This window comes from Oncorhynchus masou, chromosome 21 (assembly GCF_036934945.1).
Source record: "Oncorhynchus masou masou isolate Uvic2021 chromosome 21, UVic_Omas_1.1, whole genome shotgun sequence".
Taxonomy (NCBI): Eukaryota; Metazoa; Chordata; class Actinopteri; order Salmoniformes; family Salmonidae; genus Oncorhynchus; species Oncorhynchus masou.
In genome coordinates this window covers 52,681,621-52,698,308 of record NC_088232.1, presented here as the reverse complement: position 1 = coordinate 52,698,308, position 16,688 = coordinate 52,681,621, and the positions used below count along the sequence as shown (strand labels likewise).

The 16,688-nt window shown below is 44.8% G+C and overlaps 1 protein-coding gene across 1 annotated transcript in view; it reads left to right on the top strand.

Annotated features, from left to right (window-relative positions):
- The window catches only part of LOC135507535 (NHS-like protein 1), a 21,369-nt gene extending 5,076 nt beyond the window's left edge, over positions 1-16,293 (top strand). The window contains exons 5-10 of the mRNA XM_064927044.1: positions 2,610-2,664; positions 3,968-4,542; positions 7,746-9,195; positions 9,227-12,229; positions 13,234-13,321; positions 15,210-16,293. Of these exons, the coding sequence (XP_064783116.1) occupies positions 2,610-2,664; positions 3,968-4,542; positions 7,746-9,195; positions 9,227-12,229; positions 13,234-13,321; positions 15,210-15,336 (5,298 nt within the window). The 3' untranslated portion in view covers positions 15,337-16,293. The remainder of the gene's footprint in view (positions 1-2,609; positions 2,665-3,967; positions 4,543-7,745; positions 9,196-9,226; positions 12,230-13,233; positions 13,322-15,209) is intronic.
- The last annotated feature ends 395 nt before the right edge of the window (positions 16,294-16,688 follow it).

The following is a 16,688-nucleotide window of genomic DNA, read 5'->3' as shown; positions in this document are numbered from 1 at the left end:
GGTCACTTTAATAATGGAACACTGGTCACTTTAATAATGGAACACTGGTCACTTTAATAATGGAACACTGGTCACTTTAATAATGGAACACTAGTCACTTTAATAATGGAACACTAGTCACTAATAATGGAACACTGGTCACTTTAATAATGGAACACTGGTCACTTTAATAATGGAACACTGGTCACTTTAATAATGGAACACTAGTCACTTTAATAACGTTCATACACTGCTTTACTCATCTCATGTGTATATACTGTATTCTACTGTATTTTAGTCAATGCCACTCTGACATTGCTCGTCATCATATTTATATATTTCTTAATTTTAGTATTTTACTTTTAGATTTGTGTGTATTGTTGTGAATTGTTAGATACCATTCTACTGAACAATATAAAAAAAATTGCAATAACATCTGCTAAATATACAGTTGAAGTCAGAAGTTTACGTGCACTTAGGTTGGAGTCATTAAAACCACAAATTTCTTGTTAACAAACTATAGTTTTGGCAAGTCGGTTAGGACATCTACTTTGTGCATGACACAAGTCATTTTTCCAACAATTGTTTACAGACACATTATTTCACTTATAATTCACATACAGTCACATACAATTCCAGTGAGTCTGAAGTTTACATACACTAAGTTGACTGTGCCTTTAAACAGCTTGGAAAATTCCAGAAAATTATGTCATGGTTTTAGAAGCTTCTGATAGGCTAATTGACATAATTTGAGTCAATTGGAGGTGTACCTGTGGATGAATTTCAGGGCCTAGCTTCAAACTCAGTGCCTCTGCTTGACATCATGGGGAAATCAAAAGAAATCAGCCAAGTCTGGTTCATCCTTGGGAAAAATTTCCAAATGGCTGAAGGTACAACGTTCATCTGTACAAACAATAGTACCCAAGTATAAACACCATGGGACCAAGCAGCCATCATACCGCTCAGGAAGGAGACGTGTTCTGTCTCCTAGAGATGAACGCACTTTGGTGTGAAAAGTGCAAATCAATCCCAGAACAACAGCAAAGGACCTTGTGAAGATGCTGGAGGAAACAGGTATAAAAGTATATATCCAGTAAAACGAGTCCTATAATCGACATAACCTGAAAGGGCGATCAGCAATGAAGAAGCCACTGCTCCAAAACCGCCATAAAAAAGCCAGAATACGGTTTGCAACTGCCCATGGGGACAAAGATCATACTTTTTGGAGAAATGTCCTCTGGTCTGATGAAACAAATTTAGAACTGTTTGACCATAATGACCATCGTTTTGTTTGGAGGAAAAAGGGGGAGGCTTGCAAGCCGAGGAACACCATCCCAACCATGAAGCATGGGGGTGGCAGCATCATGTTGTGGGGGTGCTTTGCTGCAGGAGGGACTGGTGCACTTCACAAAATAAATGGCTTGATGAGGAAAGAAAATGATGTGGATATATTGAAGCGACACCTCAAGACATCAGTCAGGAAGTTAGAGCTTGGTCGGAAATGGGTCTTCCAAATGGACAATGACCACAAGCATACTACATACTACCAACGTTTTGGCAAAATGGCTTAAGGACAACACAGTCAAGGTATTGGAGTGGCAATCACAAAGCCCTGACCTCAATCCTATAGACAATATGTGGGCAGAACTGAAAAAGCGTGTGCGAGCAAGGAGGCCTAAAAACCTGACCCAGTTACACCAGCTCTGTCAGGAGGAATGGGCCAACATTCACCCAACTTATTGTGGGAAGCTTGTGGAAGGCTACCTAAAACGTTTGACCCAAGTTAAACAATTTAAAGGCAATGCTACCAAATACTAATTGAGTGTATGTAAACTACTGACCCACTGGGAATGTGATGAAAGAAATAAAAGCTGAAATAAATCATTCTCTCTACTATTATTCTGACATTTCACATTCTTAAAATGAAGTGGTGATCCTAACTGACCAAAGACAGGGATTTTTTACTAGGATTAAATGTCAGAAATTGTGAAAAAAAACTAGTTTAAATGTAATTGGCTAATGTGTTTGTAAACCTCCAACTTCAACTGTATGTTTGATACCAATAAAATTTGATTTGTTTTAAAAATACAAAATGGAAAATAAATAAGCATAAATATGGGTTGCATTTACAATGGTGTTTGTTCTTCACTGGTTACACTTTTCTAGTGGCAACAGGTCACAAATCTTGCTGCTCTGATGGCACACCATGGTATTTCTCCCAATAGATATGGTAGTTTTTCAAAATTGGGTTTGTTTTCAAATTCTTTGTGGGTCTGTGTAATCTGAGGGAAATATGTGTCTCTAATATGGTCATGCATTTGCAGGAGGTTAGGAAGTGTAGCTCAGTTTCCACCTCCTTTTGTGGACAGTGTGCACATAGGCAGACCTGGCTCTCAAGAGAAGACAGGCTATCTCAATAGCAAGGCGATGCTCACTGAGTCTGTACATAGTCAAAGCCTTCCTTCATTTTGGGTCAGTCACAGTGGTCAGGTATTCTGCCACTGTGTACTCTCTGTTAAGGGCCAAATATCATTCTAGTTTGCTCAGTTGTTTTGTTAAATCTTTCCAATGTGTCAAGTAATTTTGGTTTCTTGTTATTTGGTCGGTTTAAATTTTGTTGCTGTCCTGAGGCTCTGTGGGGTGTGTTTGTGTTTGTGAACAGAGCCCCAGGACCAGCTTGCTTAGGTGACTCTTCTCTAGGTTCATCTCTATGTAGGTGATTACTTTGTTATGGAAGGTTTGGGAATCACTTCCTTTTAGGTGGTTGTAGAATTTAACAGACATTTTCTGGATTTGGATAATTAGCGGGTATCGGCCTAATTTTGCTCTGCATGCATTATTTGGTGTTCTACGTTGTACACAGAGGATATATTTTATTTTTGCGACAAAACACACACACAAAAAAATTGTTTGGCCCATTTTGTGAATTCTTGGTTGGTGAGCAGATCCCAGACCTCACAACCATAAAAAATAGATAAAGGTAAAATAACTAAAAAATAATAACTGATTCAATACTTTTTAGCCAGATCCTAATTGTGATGTCGAATTTTATGTTCCTTTTGATGGCATAGAAGGCCCTTCTAGTCTTGTCTGTCAGATAGTTCACAGCTTTGTGGAAGTTTTCTGTGGTTCTGATGTTGAGGCCAAGGTACATATAGTTTTTTGTGTGTTCTATGGCAATGGTGTTGAGATGTAATTTGTATTTGTGGTCCTGACAACTGGACCTTTTTTTGGAACAACATTTTTTTTCGTCTTAATGAGATTTACTGTTAGGGCCCAGGTCTGGCAGAATCTGTGCAGAAGATGTAGATGCTTCTGTAGGCTCTCCTTGATTGGGGACAGAAGCACCAGATCATCAGCAAACAGTAGACATTTGACTTCAGAGTGTAGTAGGGTCAGGCTGGGTGCTGTAGACTGTTCATGTCACCAATTCGTTGATATATATGTTGAAGATGGTGGGGCTTAAGCTGAATCCCTGTCTCACCCCACGGCCAAGTGGAAAGACATTTGTCTTTCTTGCCCATTTTACCCGCAAAGTTGTTGTTGTTTTTGTACATGCATTTTGTGTGTTTTTTGAAATCACCAAATCATAAGAAGACTGCCTTTGTTTTGGTTTGTTTGTTTGTTTGTCAATTAGGGTGTGCAATGTTAATATGTGAGGTGTCATACGATAATTTGGTTAAAAGCCAATTTGCCATTTGTACATTGTTTTCACTGAGGACGTGTACTCTATCTTTTCCTCTCCTCTCCTCTCCTCTCCTCTCCTCTCCTCTCCTCTCCTCTCCTCTCCTCTCCTCTCATCTCCTCTCCTCTCCTCTCCTCTCCTCTCTTCTCCTCTCTTCTTTTTTCTTATCCTCTCCCCTCCTCTCCTCTCCTCTCATCTCCTCTCCTCTCCTCTCTTCTCCTCTCCTCTCCTCTCCTCTTCTCTTCTCTTCTCTTCTCCTCTCTTCTTTTTTCTTATCCTCTCCCCTCCTCTCTTCCTCTACAGAACATGAAGCTGATGAAGAGCCAAGGTGTAATGGAACAGTGGTTCAACCTGGTCAGTACTCTACTTTGGGCCGGATTGGCATTGTCAACACAGCCCAGCTACAGAGCACTATCATACGGCGCTCACACACCCAGTCACACACGCCCTCACATGCCCCAGAGGACGACCAGACGGGGGAGGAGGGAAGAGAGGAGGAAAGGTTGGACACGAAGAGTGTGGTGGATAAGAGAGAGGAGGAGGAAAGGAGAGTGGCGAAGTCATCAGTGTGTCGGATCCAGGCCCAGAGAGGACAGGGCATCTCTTCTCTGATGGCTTCTCTCACCCCGACCCTCAACCCTGACCCTTCCTTTACTTCTAACCCTCACCGTAGCCTCACTCTCAACCCTATCCCTTTCCTTAAGATTCAACCTCACCCTAGCTTCACCCCCTCATCTTCCATGGACAGTGTCTCCCTGGCGGGTGAAGATGGGGGGGAGGGCTTCCACAGCCTCCCTCATAAGGACACCTTGTCCTCTGTGAGCAGCTGCCTTACCACCCCCTACAGGACACTCTGTGACACTGTACCCAGCTCTATGGTGAGTATACACTGAGTGTACAAAACCCCAGGTTGCAGACACTGGTTATAGTTTAAAAAAAAATATTGAATGGAGAGCTTGATGTCAATATTTAAATCACCCAGAAAATATACTTCTCTGTTGGTATCACATACATGATCAAGTATTTCACACATATTATCCAGATACTGGCTGTTAGCACTTGGTGGTCTATAGCAGCTTCCCACAATAATGGGCTTTAGGTGAGGCAGATGAACCTGTAGCCATATTACTTCTACAGTATTTAACATGAGATCATCTGCTTTACAGGAATGTGGTTCTGAATATAGACAGCAACACCTCCCCCATTGGCATTTATGTCTTTTCGGTAGATGTTTTAACCATGTATTGCTACCACTGTATCATCAAAGTATATTATCTAAGTGAGTTTCAGAGATAATCAGAATATGAATGTCATCTGTTACAAGCAAGTTATTGACTTCCTCGATCTTGTCTCTTAGGCTACATATGTTAATATGGGCTATTTTTTGTACTTTTCTGTGTTGCTTGATTGTTTTTAATGCTTTACTGGGAAGCTTATCAGAGGTAGACTTACTCATGTTATTTACATAGGAGCTGACTAGGGCACACCACCTCAGTGCTAACAGTGTAACTCTGGTTTATAGGCTCATGCTTACTGCTTACAATAGCTGAAGGATATACAGATATATTCGGTGCAATTATGGGTACATAAATTAAATTACCTTCATTGTGTTTTCCAATGCCCCTTAGATCATGTACATTTGATGCAGTGTTATGACGACTCATTGTCACAATGGTAGGGATTAACTGAGCTGGTCTTGGATCATTTACCAGTCATTGCTTCAACGCAGCCTTGAAATGCATAGACAGAGTCCAGGAGCCAAGATGACTTGGATGGACTCCGTCATTCCTGTAGAGTATCTTCTGTTTCCGGAAGGTGTCAAAGTCATCAATAAAAGAGACTCCAGCAGAGCTACAGTTTGTCTTTGTCTTTGTCTTTTAGCCAGATGTGTAAAGCCAGTAGTCTGCTGAATCTCTCACACCCAACGATGGTTCTGGACCTGAAATTATTGGCAGTTTTTGGAGTATTTTAATGCTAAAATCAGTTCTTTAAAATCAATTTTCGAATGTTCCGTGCGTGCTAGCCCTCCTGATGTCGTTTGACCCCACGTGGACTATGACAGTGTCAGTTAATGGCATCTGTAGTAGAACAGTCGGAAGCAGCCTTGTGATGTCCTGTACTCATGCTCCTGGGTATCACAGGGTTTTTGCCTTGGGGACCGAGATGTTTCTCACCTATGATAACAGCTGGTGATGTCGAATGGGCCGGTCTCTCAGGCGGGGGCTCCGAGGATCTGAACCCAAGGTAGATGCCACCTGAGAGGGAGACAGAACCGAGGACCAAGAAGCAGGTACCAGGGAAGCCACCACTGATGAAGGTGCCGGAACCTCTGGCTCCTCTGGAGGCAAAGCTGTTTCTGGTCTGTGTCAGTTCCGGGCTCAACATCTCCATCGAGACCCCCGTTGCCAGAGGACGCCTTCTTTGACTTTCACAGTGAGTGACGCACCTCCATGGCTGGTTGGTTGGGTCAAGATCAGCTCTGTTCTCCAGGGAAGGGGGAGACCCCTTCGGGGATGGTACCCTGCCGAGCACCGGCCAGTCGGCTGTGGAAAGCCAACACGGCGGCGAAACTCCCACCAGACCAGAGCGTCGTCCGGCTACTGGGGTGAAAGAAAAAGAAAAAAGTAGGTGGGCTTGGATTCCCCAGTATCTTATGTAGGTTTTCTACTTGCTTGCTTCCCGCCTGTACTCCTCCTTGCTACATTGAAAGTCAACGCGGTCCACATTGTCCCGGAACAAAGCAAAGGAAACGTTGGAAACCTCCATTTGAGACCGCCGAGCCAGCTTGGTTAGCTGGGCTTTCGCGTCTCTCCCCTATACGGAATCTGTCACGATCCCGGGACAAATAGCAGCGCTCACAGCAATTTAACCCAGCAAATCTGTCTTGCCCATTCACCCTCTGAATGGCATACATACACGATCCATTTCTCATTTGTCACAAGGCTTAAAGAACCTTCTTTAACCTGACTCCTCCCTTTCATCTGTCATGGAAAGATCATGTGTTCCTAATGTTTTTTCCAGTCAGTGTATATTATGCTATTATTATTAGTATATTTGTATTATTAGTATTATTATATTAGTATAATTATATTTTTATTATTATTATAATTATTATTGTATTTGTATTATTATTATATTTTTGTAAATGTAGCATTATTATATTATTATTGTTATTATAATATTTGTATTATATTATTATTAAATGATTATTATTTTTATTAATATATTATTATATTATTTTTATTATTATTATTTTATTATTAATATATTCTTATATTATTATTGTATTTTATTATTAGTATATTATTAGTATTTGTAGTAGTAGTGTTATATTATATTATTATTATTATATTATTATTATTATTTTATTATTAATATATTATTATATTATTATTGTATTGTTATTATTAGTATATTGTTATTATTTGTAGTAGTGGTATTATATTATTATTATTATTATTATTATTTTATTATTAATATATTATTATATTATTATTGTATTGTTATTATTAGTATATTATTATTATTTGTAGTAGTGGTATTATATTATTATTATTATATTATTATTATTATTATTATTTTATTATGAATATATTATTATATTATTATTGTATTGTTATTATTAGTATATTATTATTGTTTGTAGTAGTGGTATTATATTATTATATTATTATTATATTATTATTATTTTATTATTAATATATTATTATATTATTATATTGTTATTATTAGTATATTATTACTTATTATTATATTATTATTATTATTTGATTATTAATATTATTATATTATTATATTGTTATTATTAGTATATTATTATTATTATTATTGATGCATTATTATGTTTGTATTATTATAATATTATTATTATTATTTGTAGGAGAATTGTATCTTTATTATTATATTATTATTCTGGAAAACCTGGGAATTTTGAATAAATAATAAATAAATAATAATAATACATTTACCGGAATTGAGTAACCCTAGCCTGTATGTATTATGTACAGTTAACTCATGATAGTAATACGTTCTAATAAGACTACTAGTGTGGTAATCATGCCTGTCTTGTCTGTCTCTCCAGGACCATGTCTCCCAGAGCCAGAAGGGTTGGAGCTGCAAATTCCAGAGTCAGAGCACATTGCTCAGGGAGGACTGGAGCTACATGCCCCTGCTGACCTCCAGCCATTCCTCCCCACTCCACCCTCTCTCCTCCATCTCCTCCCCCTCTCAGACCGACTGCAGCTCTCTCTGCTCCGGGGATACAGAGCCCGCCGGACAGGGGCTGAAGTCCCACAGCCACGGCTGCATTTCTGCAGACTACGCCACCGGCAACAACCGCTGTCCCCACGGTAACCAAGACCAGCACGGTCTCCATAGCAACAGCTGTAACATGTCACACAGTATCTCGCTAAGGAAGTTCAAGAGGCCCCCCGTTCCCCCTACCCGTTCCACATCGCTAAGGCGAAAACCTGCTCGGGGAAAACCGCTGCGCTACAACTTCAACAACCCTGGAGAAAGAGAGGAGGTGGTGGTGACGTTACAGAGGAGTCTCCAGACCCCCAGTCCTGCTCCCGTTTCCCCTCTGGTCTCCCCAGTGGTGTTCGAGGTGTTCGAGGATCCTTGGGTACCCCGCTGTCTCAGCTTCAGCAGTCTGAGCATGGGGGAAAGGGGAGCTGCTGATACAGCCAGCCAGATCAACCAGGTCCCTCACTTCCACAGCTTCCAGGACCAGCTCTACCCTCCCAGCTACCGCCTCAAGCAGCCTCACCACTCTGCGCCCCGCTCAGCCAGCACTGGAGGGCTTAACCTGCCTATGGGACCTAAAACGGCCGTTTCTTTTCCAAACATGGCCACCTCTGCAGGGAGACCGCAGCGTCTGGCTTCCAACTCCAGCGGATACTACAGCCAGTGCAACACTCTAACATCTTCCTCACCCCAAACCACCTCCTCACCCCTCACTTCCTCCTCCTCCTCACCCCTCACTTCCTCCTCCTCCCTGCCCCTCACCTCCTCCCTTCCCAGGACTTGTTCTACCCCTGGCATAGGAAGGCCCAAACCCCCCATCCCAGAGAGAACGTCCTCCCTCCTCTCCTCCCCCTCTTCCTCCTTTTCTTCCACTTCCTCACTCTCTTCCTACACCTCTGCTGACTCTGCCAGATACCCCCCTCTCCCCCCTCTCACGCTCCTCCCTGAGTCCAACACTCCTTCCTCTCTACCTCCACCCTACCCATCACTTCTGCAACAACAATCACTCCCCTCTCCTCCTCCTCTCCCTCAAATGTGCATCTCTCGTACTCTCCCCTCTCCCCCTCCACTACCTCAGCCTTCTCTCCCCCTCTCCCCCTCCACTACCTCAGCCTTCTCTCCCCGCTCCTCCTCCTCTACCTCAGCCATCCCTCTCCTCACCTCCTCCTCTACCCCAGCCATCCCTCCACACTCCTCTAGCTTCTCCCCCTTCCTTCCTGCCTCCCTCACGTACCTGTGCAGTGCGACAGACTCAGCCCCACCCCTTTTATACACCTGTTACACCTGCCAGTCATGAGACATCATTGCCAGGATTCCCTCCTCCTCCTTCCCCTGAGCTCTTAGAGGATTTAGACCTCTCAATCAACAACCATCCTACTCCCCCTCCTCCCCCACCTCCGCCACCTCCTCCCCCTTACATCCACACCCCTACACCACCTTCCCCTCTCCAGAGCCCCTTCAGAGTGAGTCCAGGACGGCCCCCCCGCCCCTTGATCACAACTCAAGCACTGCAGAGAGTCACCCTGCGCTCTGTCAAGAGGCCACACGAGCTAGCCCCACAGGAGCTAACTAGCATTATGCTAACAAACCCTACATCAGCTAATGTCGAACAGAGCCAAGATAGCAATGCCGCTACACTAACTAGCATGATGCTAACCAATGCAACCCCAGCTACTGATGGCCAGCAGTGCCCAGAGAGCACCGATGCTAAGCTAACTAGCATTACGCTAACCAACGCTATGTCAACTAATGATGCCCAGCAGAGCCCAGAGAGCATTGATGCTAAGCTAAACGGCATCACGCTAACCTGCGCCCTGGAGAGAGTGGAGGGCACGGATGCCACACTAACCAGCACTGTGTTAGAGAGTGTGGAGAGGATCAATGCTATTCTTACTGAGGCTGAAGAGAGACAGACCACTGGCATTCAGAAAATGGCTGCCAATTCATCTGGCACTATGCTAGCATATTTCCAAAACAGACTTGAAACCAATGATGCTATGCTAAAGGCCGCCACAAAGACACCGTCAGAGTCTGCCCCTCCCTGCTCCACACCGACCACTACTCAGCACACTGACAGAACCAGAGAGTCTGCCCCTCCCTGCTCCACACCGACCACTACTCAGCACACTGACAGAACCAGAGAGTCTGTCCCTCCTTGCTCCACACCGTCCACTACTCAGCAGACTGACAGAACCAGAGAGTCTGCCCCTCCCTGCTCCACACCGTCCACTACTCAGCACACTGACAGAACCAGAGAGTCTGCCCCTCCCTGCTCCACACCGACCACTACTCAGCACACTGACAGAACCAGAGAGTCTGTCCCTCCTTGCTCCACACCGTCCACTACTCAGCAGACGGACAGAACCAGAGAGTCTGCCCCTCCCTGCTCCACACCGACCACTACTCAGCACACTGACAGAACCAGAGAGTCTGTCCCTCCCTGCTCCACACCGTCCACTACTCAGCAGACTGACAGAACCAGAGAGTCTGCCCCTCCCTGCTCCACACCGTCCACTACTCAGCACACTGACAGAACCAGAGAGTCTGCCCCTCCCTGCTCCACACCGACCACTACTCAGCACACTGACAGAACCAGAGAGTCTGTCCCTCCTTGCTCCACACCGTCCACTACTCAGCAGACTGACAGAACCAGAGAGTCTGCCCCTCCCTGCTCCACACCGTCCACTACTCAGCACACTGACAGAACCAGAGAGTCTGCCCCTCCCTGCTCCACACCGACCACTACTCAGCAGACTGACAGAACCAGAGAGTCTGCCCCTCCCTGCTCCACACCGTCCACTACTCAGCAGACTGACAGAACCAGAGAGTCTGCCCCTCCCTGCTCCACACCGTCCACTACTCAGCAGACTGACAGAACCAGAGAGTCTGCCCCTCCCTGCTCCACACCGACCACTACTCAGCACACTGACAGAACCAGAGAGTCTGTTGGAACAGAAGACATCCTCAGTCACTCAACAACCCCACAGACGCCTAGAACCCCTCAGAAGCCTAGAATCCCAGAGAACCCTAGAACTCCAGAGGCTATAATGATAGAGAAGCCTAGAACACTGGAGAAACCCAGAACACTGGAGAAGCCCAGAACACTGGAGAAGCCCAGAACACTGGAGAAGCCCAGAACACTGGAGAAGCCTAGAACCCCAGAAAAGCCTAACGTGGTTGTTCTCTCTAGGCCACTGAGAGCAGTGGTTTTAAGTTCTAGCTCTCCTGCTGTGAACAGAGGACCAGCGTTACAGAACGGAGAACACACGCCTCGACAGGAGACCACACCCTGCCTCACCAACGGCCAGCGAGAGCACTTAACGTGTGCAAACACACTCACACACTCCCCTGCTACCCCCTCCTCCACCCCCCACAAAGAGAAGCCTCCTGTTGCCCTAAAGAACCCTAAACGATCTCTACTGAGGACACACCAGACAGACACACCAACCCCACCATCCGTACTGACAAGTACTCCTCCACAGCCCTTTGTCCCAGAGACATCACCCTTTCTGGGGATAAAATTGGCACAGACAGAGTCCCAGACAGAGACCCAGCCAAAGACAAAGCCTGAATTCCCCTTCCTGAAACGCTACCAGTCAGAATACTATGTAGCGGAGTTACCTTCAAGGCCCTGTCCTCCAGTACCCTGTGTACCAAAGTTACTACCAAGGCCCTCTCCTCCAGTACCCTGTGTAACAGAGTTACCATCAAGGCCCTGTCCTCCAGTACCCTGTGTACCAAAGTTACTACCAAGGCCCTCTCCTCCAGTACCCTGTGTAACAGAATTACCAGCAAGGCCCTGTCCTCCAGCACCCTGTGTAACAGAGTTACCACCAAGGCCCTGTCCTTCAGAACCCTGTGTACCAGAGTTACCACCAAGGCCCTGTCCTTCAGAACCCTGTGTACCAGAGCCACAGCAGGAGTCCTGTACACTGGAGATGGAGACAGATACAGAGACAAAGCTAGAGAGTGGCTCTGTGCCATACACAGAGTTGGGGAGTTCAGAACCTGAACCAGAGGCGATATGGGTGATGCAGAAGGAAGAAGAGAATGAAGAGAGAGAAAATGTGCACATCATACTAATGCTGGGCGGGAGGGAGGAGGAGGACAGACAGAGGGGAGCCATTGAGGAGGACAGCAGAGATTCTGGAAGTTTCTCTCCGGAAGAGAATAGAGATGCTGCTAGCAGTGCACTGTCAACTGAAGAGGGGGAACTGCAGGGGGAGAGGATGGAATGGGGGAAGAGGGAAGAGAGGCGTGGTCTGGAGAGAGACGGGGCCAGCAGCTCCACAGGATCCCTGAGCTCCAGAGAGGACAACGGTGAGTTAAGGAACTCTCTGTCTCTCTCTACCGCTTCCCCCCTTCTCTCTCTCCCCCCCCCTCTCTCTCTCTCTCTCTCTCTCTCTCCCTCTCTCCCCCCTCTCTCTCTCTCTCTCTCTCTCTCTCTCTCTCTCTCTGTCTCTCCTCTCTCTCTATCTCTCTCTGTCTGTCTCTCCTCTCTTTCTTTTCTCTCTCTCTCTCTCTCTCTCTCTCTCTCTCTCTCTCTCTGTCTCTGTCTCTGTCTCTCCTCTCTCTCTCTCCCCCCCTCTCTCTCTCCTCTCTCTCTCTCTCTCTCTCTCTGTCTCTCTGTCTCTCTCTCTCTCCCCCCTCTCTCTCTCTCCTCTCTCTCTCTCTCTGTCTCTCTCTCTCTCTCTCTCTCCCCCTCTCTCTCTCTCTCTCTCTCTCTCTGTCTCTCTCTGTCTCTCTCTCTCTCTCTCTCTCTCTCTCTCTCTCTCTCTCTCTCTCTCTCTCTCCCCCCTCTCTCTCTCTCTCTCTCTCTCTCTCTGTCTCTCTGTCTCTCTGTCTCTCTCTCTCTCTCTCTCTCTCTCTCTCTCTCTCTCCTACTGACACATACAGTAGATCTCTTATTGGGTTGAATGTCGTCTACCTTCCTCTCCCCCCTCTCTTCTGAGCCTGTAAGCACAAGGACTTCATATCCTTCTCTCTAGCTATCGTCCTGTCTCTCTTCAGATATTTTCTTTACATCTTTCTCCTTCGTCCCTGTCCCATGTTGTGTTTCTAATGTCTTCATCTCTCTGCCGCTAGCTGGAATGAGAGATCAGATCAGGACAGTAGCCAGGGACGGAGTGGAGGAGAGGCTCTCTCAATATCTCTCTCTCTCCCTTTCTCCACTCTCTCTTTCACTCTCTCTTTCACTCTCTCTTTCACTCTCTCTCTCTCTCTCTCAATATCTCGCTGTGTCTCGTTTTCTCTCTCTGTCTCTCTCTGTCTCTCGCTCTCAATATCTCTCTCTGTGCCTCTCTCTGTATCTCTCTCTCTCTCAGGTGAGGTGTTTGACATTTCTCAGGCGGAGAAGATGGTGACACCAGCACGACTGCGGACTACTGAGGACCTGTTTGCTGCCATACACAGGTATGACACGTAATGCTACTTGACCTCCTGTATCACTGATTGCGATACATGTTTAATGAACAAACGTAAACACGAATCAAATACGAATACTACAAAACAAAGAACGTAATGAGCGTAACGAAAACCGACACAGCCTATACTTGTGTAAACTAACACAGAGACAGGAACAAGGACACTCAGGACAATCACACACGAAACACACAAAGAATATGACTGCCTAAATATGGTTCCCAATCAGAGACAACGATAATCACCTGACTCTGATTGAGAACCGCCTCAGGCAGCCATAGACTAACGCTAGACATCCCACAAAACCCCAAGACAAAAACACACCACAATAACCCATGTCACACCCTGGCCTGACCGAATAAATGAAGAATAAACATAATATATTTAGACCAGGGCGTGACAGTTATAACTAGTCCCTCTGTCGTGAAACATGATGTTATAACTAGTCCCTCTGTAGTGAAACATGATGTTATAACTAGTCCCTCTGTAGTGAAACATGATGTTATAACTAGTCCCTCTGTCATGAAACATGATGTTATAACTAGTCCCTCTGTAGTGAAACATGATGTTATAACTAGTCCCTCTGTCATGAAACATGATGTTATAACTAGTCCCTCTGTAGTGAAACATGATGTTATAACTAGTCCCTCTGTAGTGAAACATGATGTTATAACTAGTCCCTCTGTCATGAAACATGATGTTATAACTAGTCCCTCTGTAGTGAAACATGATGTTATAACTAGTCCCTCTGTAGTGAAACATGATGTTATAACTAGTCCCTCTGTAGTGAAACATGATGTTATAACTAGTCCCTCTGTCATGAAACATGATGTTATAACTAGTCCCTCTGTAGTGAAACATGATGTTATAACTAGTCCCTCTGTAGTGAAACATGATGTTATAACTAGTCCCTCTGTAGTGAAACATGATGTTATAACTAGTCCCTCTGTAGTGAAACATGATGTTATAACTAGTCCCTCTGTAGTGAAACATGATGTTATAACTAGTCCCTCTGTATCTGTAGTGAAACATGATGTTATAACTAGTCCCTCTGTATCTGTAGTGAAACATGATGTTATAACTAGTCCCTCTATCATGAAACATGATGTTATAACTAGTCCCTCTGTAGTGAAACATGATGTTATAACTTGGTTAGGTTCAATGCAATTGCGTGTGCATGTCACTAGTGAATAGTCCAGGCAGTTGAGAGACTTTATTGATGCTGAAATAGCTGAAAACAGAAACCCATGAATGAATCAGTGCCACATTACTTTTTTTTGCAGAAATGGAGAAGTTATCCTGCAAATGTAGATGATGTTGGTAAATATTAAAAAAATATATAAAAATATTTATTGTTATTTTTCGTTTATGCCATTATTTGGTTTGTTTATCAATAAACAGGTAATCTGTTTACTTCCACTCCTATCGGTAAAGATATTGTTATTAATAGATATAACATGTTTAAGCTTCATACATGAAGTGGCAAATGCTTTCTGTCATTAGTATGGTTCTGTGCTTCAGAGTTTTCTGTGGTTCACTGCTTCAGTGGTTCACCGATTCAGTGGTCCAATGGCTCAGTGGTTCACTGATTCAGTGGTTCAATGGCTCAGTGGTTCACTGATTCAGTGGTTCACTGCTTCAGTGGTTCACCGATTCAGTGGTTCAATGGCTCAGTGGTTCACCGATTCAGTGGTTCAATGGCTCAGTGGTTCACCGATTCAGTGGTTCAATGGCTCAGTGGTTCACTGATTCACCGATTCGGTGGTTCATTGATTTGGCGGTTAGCTGATTTGGTGATTCACCGGTTAGGTGGTATTGGGCCTATAATTAACAATATCATGTTAATTTATTTCTCTCGCTCTCGCTCTCGCTCTCTCAGGTCTAAGAGAAACATTCTGGGTCGCAGGAACTCTGAGGGGGAGCAATGCAGTGTCTTCTCATTCTCCTCCTCTTCCTCCTCCTCCTCTCCTCCAATGGCCCTAGCCCCATCCCTCTGCGACCTCTAGAGGTGGGAAGTCGCTGTGACTCTGGAGCTCGCATGTCTGCAGCTGAGAGACTCCGCAGTACCGCCCCAAAACACCAGAGTCCGCCACCACATAGCCAGAGCCAATCAGACACACACCTGCAGTTGGGAGTCCCTCTCCACACACGCACACAGTCTAAGTCCAGCTCCCATCTCTAGAAGTACCCCAGACTCAGTACAGACAGAGACACAGGAGAAAGGAAGAGTGGGCAATCACTGAGCGCCTTGTCCCTCTCCCCTTCTCATCCTCCCCATCCCTCCCCCTCTCTCTGGGCGTGGCGACCCCCCCCCGCGCCCCCACTTTCCCTTGAGTAAGGGGTTGTCCGAGACCATTGAATTGGCTCACGATTCATACAAGACTTTTGGATTGGTCAAGCTTTCTGACGGATAGACTGAGGCTACCAATGGCAGCCTTGATTGGCAGGAGAGCAGGACTATGGAGAGACACGAGGCCCTGTTCTCCCTCCCCATTTCTCTCTCCCTGGAGGGCAACGGATAGAGCACCAGACAGGGGACTCACTGTCCTGCTCATACCCAGGACAGAGGCTCCCGTCTGGGGCCAAGGGACTTCATATGTATCCTGTACATGGGGGAAAACTGATTGGATGTCAGGTCAACTGAAACATACTGTTCTCCAGACTGGCTTTTGTTATAGGATGATTGTCTCTGTTAATAGATTTGTAGGACAGTGTAAATGTTGTTGTTTTCTGATGTGTTGCTTCAGTCCTCTGTCTAGTTTTAGTATGTAGTGGTATACAGTTTGAGATTCATGTTAAACTGTATATTAAAAATGTATTCTGTGGTTTCAGTTACCAAAGACAACGTGTCACTACCAGTGAATCGGCAGCAGGGGGACATGTCTGAGAATGTATCCTTGATTGTGATTGGCCTATGAGAATGTATCCTTGATTGTGATTGGCCTATTGTTATCAAGATTGTGATTGGCCTATTGTTATCATGATTTTGATTGGCCTATTGTTATCATGATTTTGATTCATGTCATCATGATTGTGATTGGCCTATTGTTATCGTGATTGTGATTGGCCTATTGTTGTCATGATTGTGATTGGCCTATTGTTGTCATGCTTGTGATTGGCCTATTGTTGTCATGATTGTGATTGGCCTATTGTTGTCATGATTGTGATTGGCCTATTGTTATCATGATTGTGATTGGCCTATTGTTATCATACTTGTGATTGGCCTATTGTTATCATGATTGTGATTGACCTATTGTTATCATACTTGTGATTGGCCTATTGTTGTCATGATTGTGATTGACCTATTGTTATCATGATTGTGATTGGCCTATTGTTATCATGATTGTGATTGGCCTAT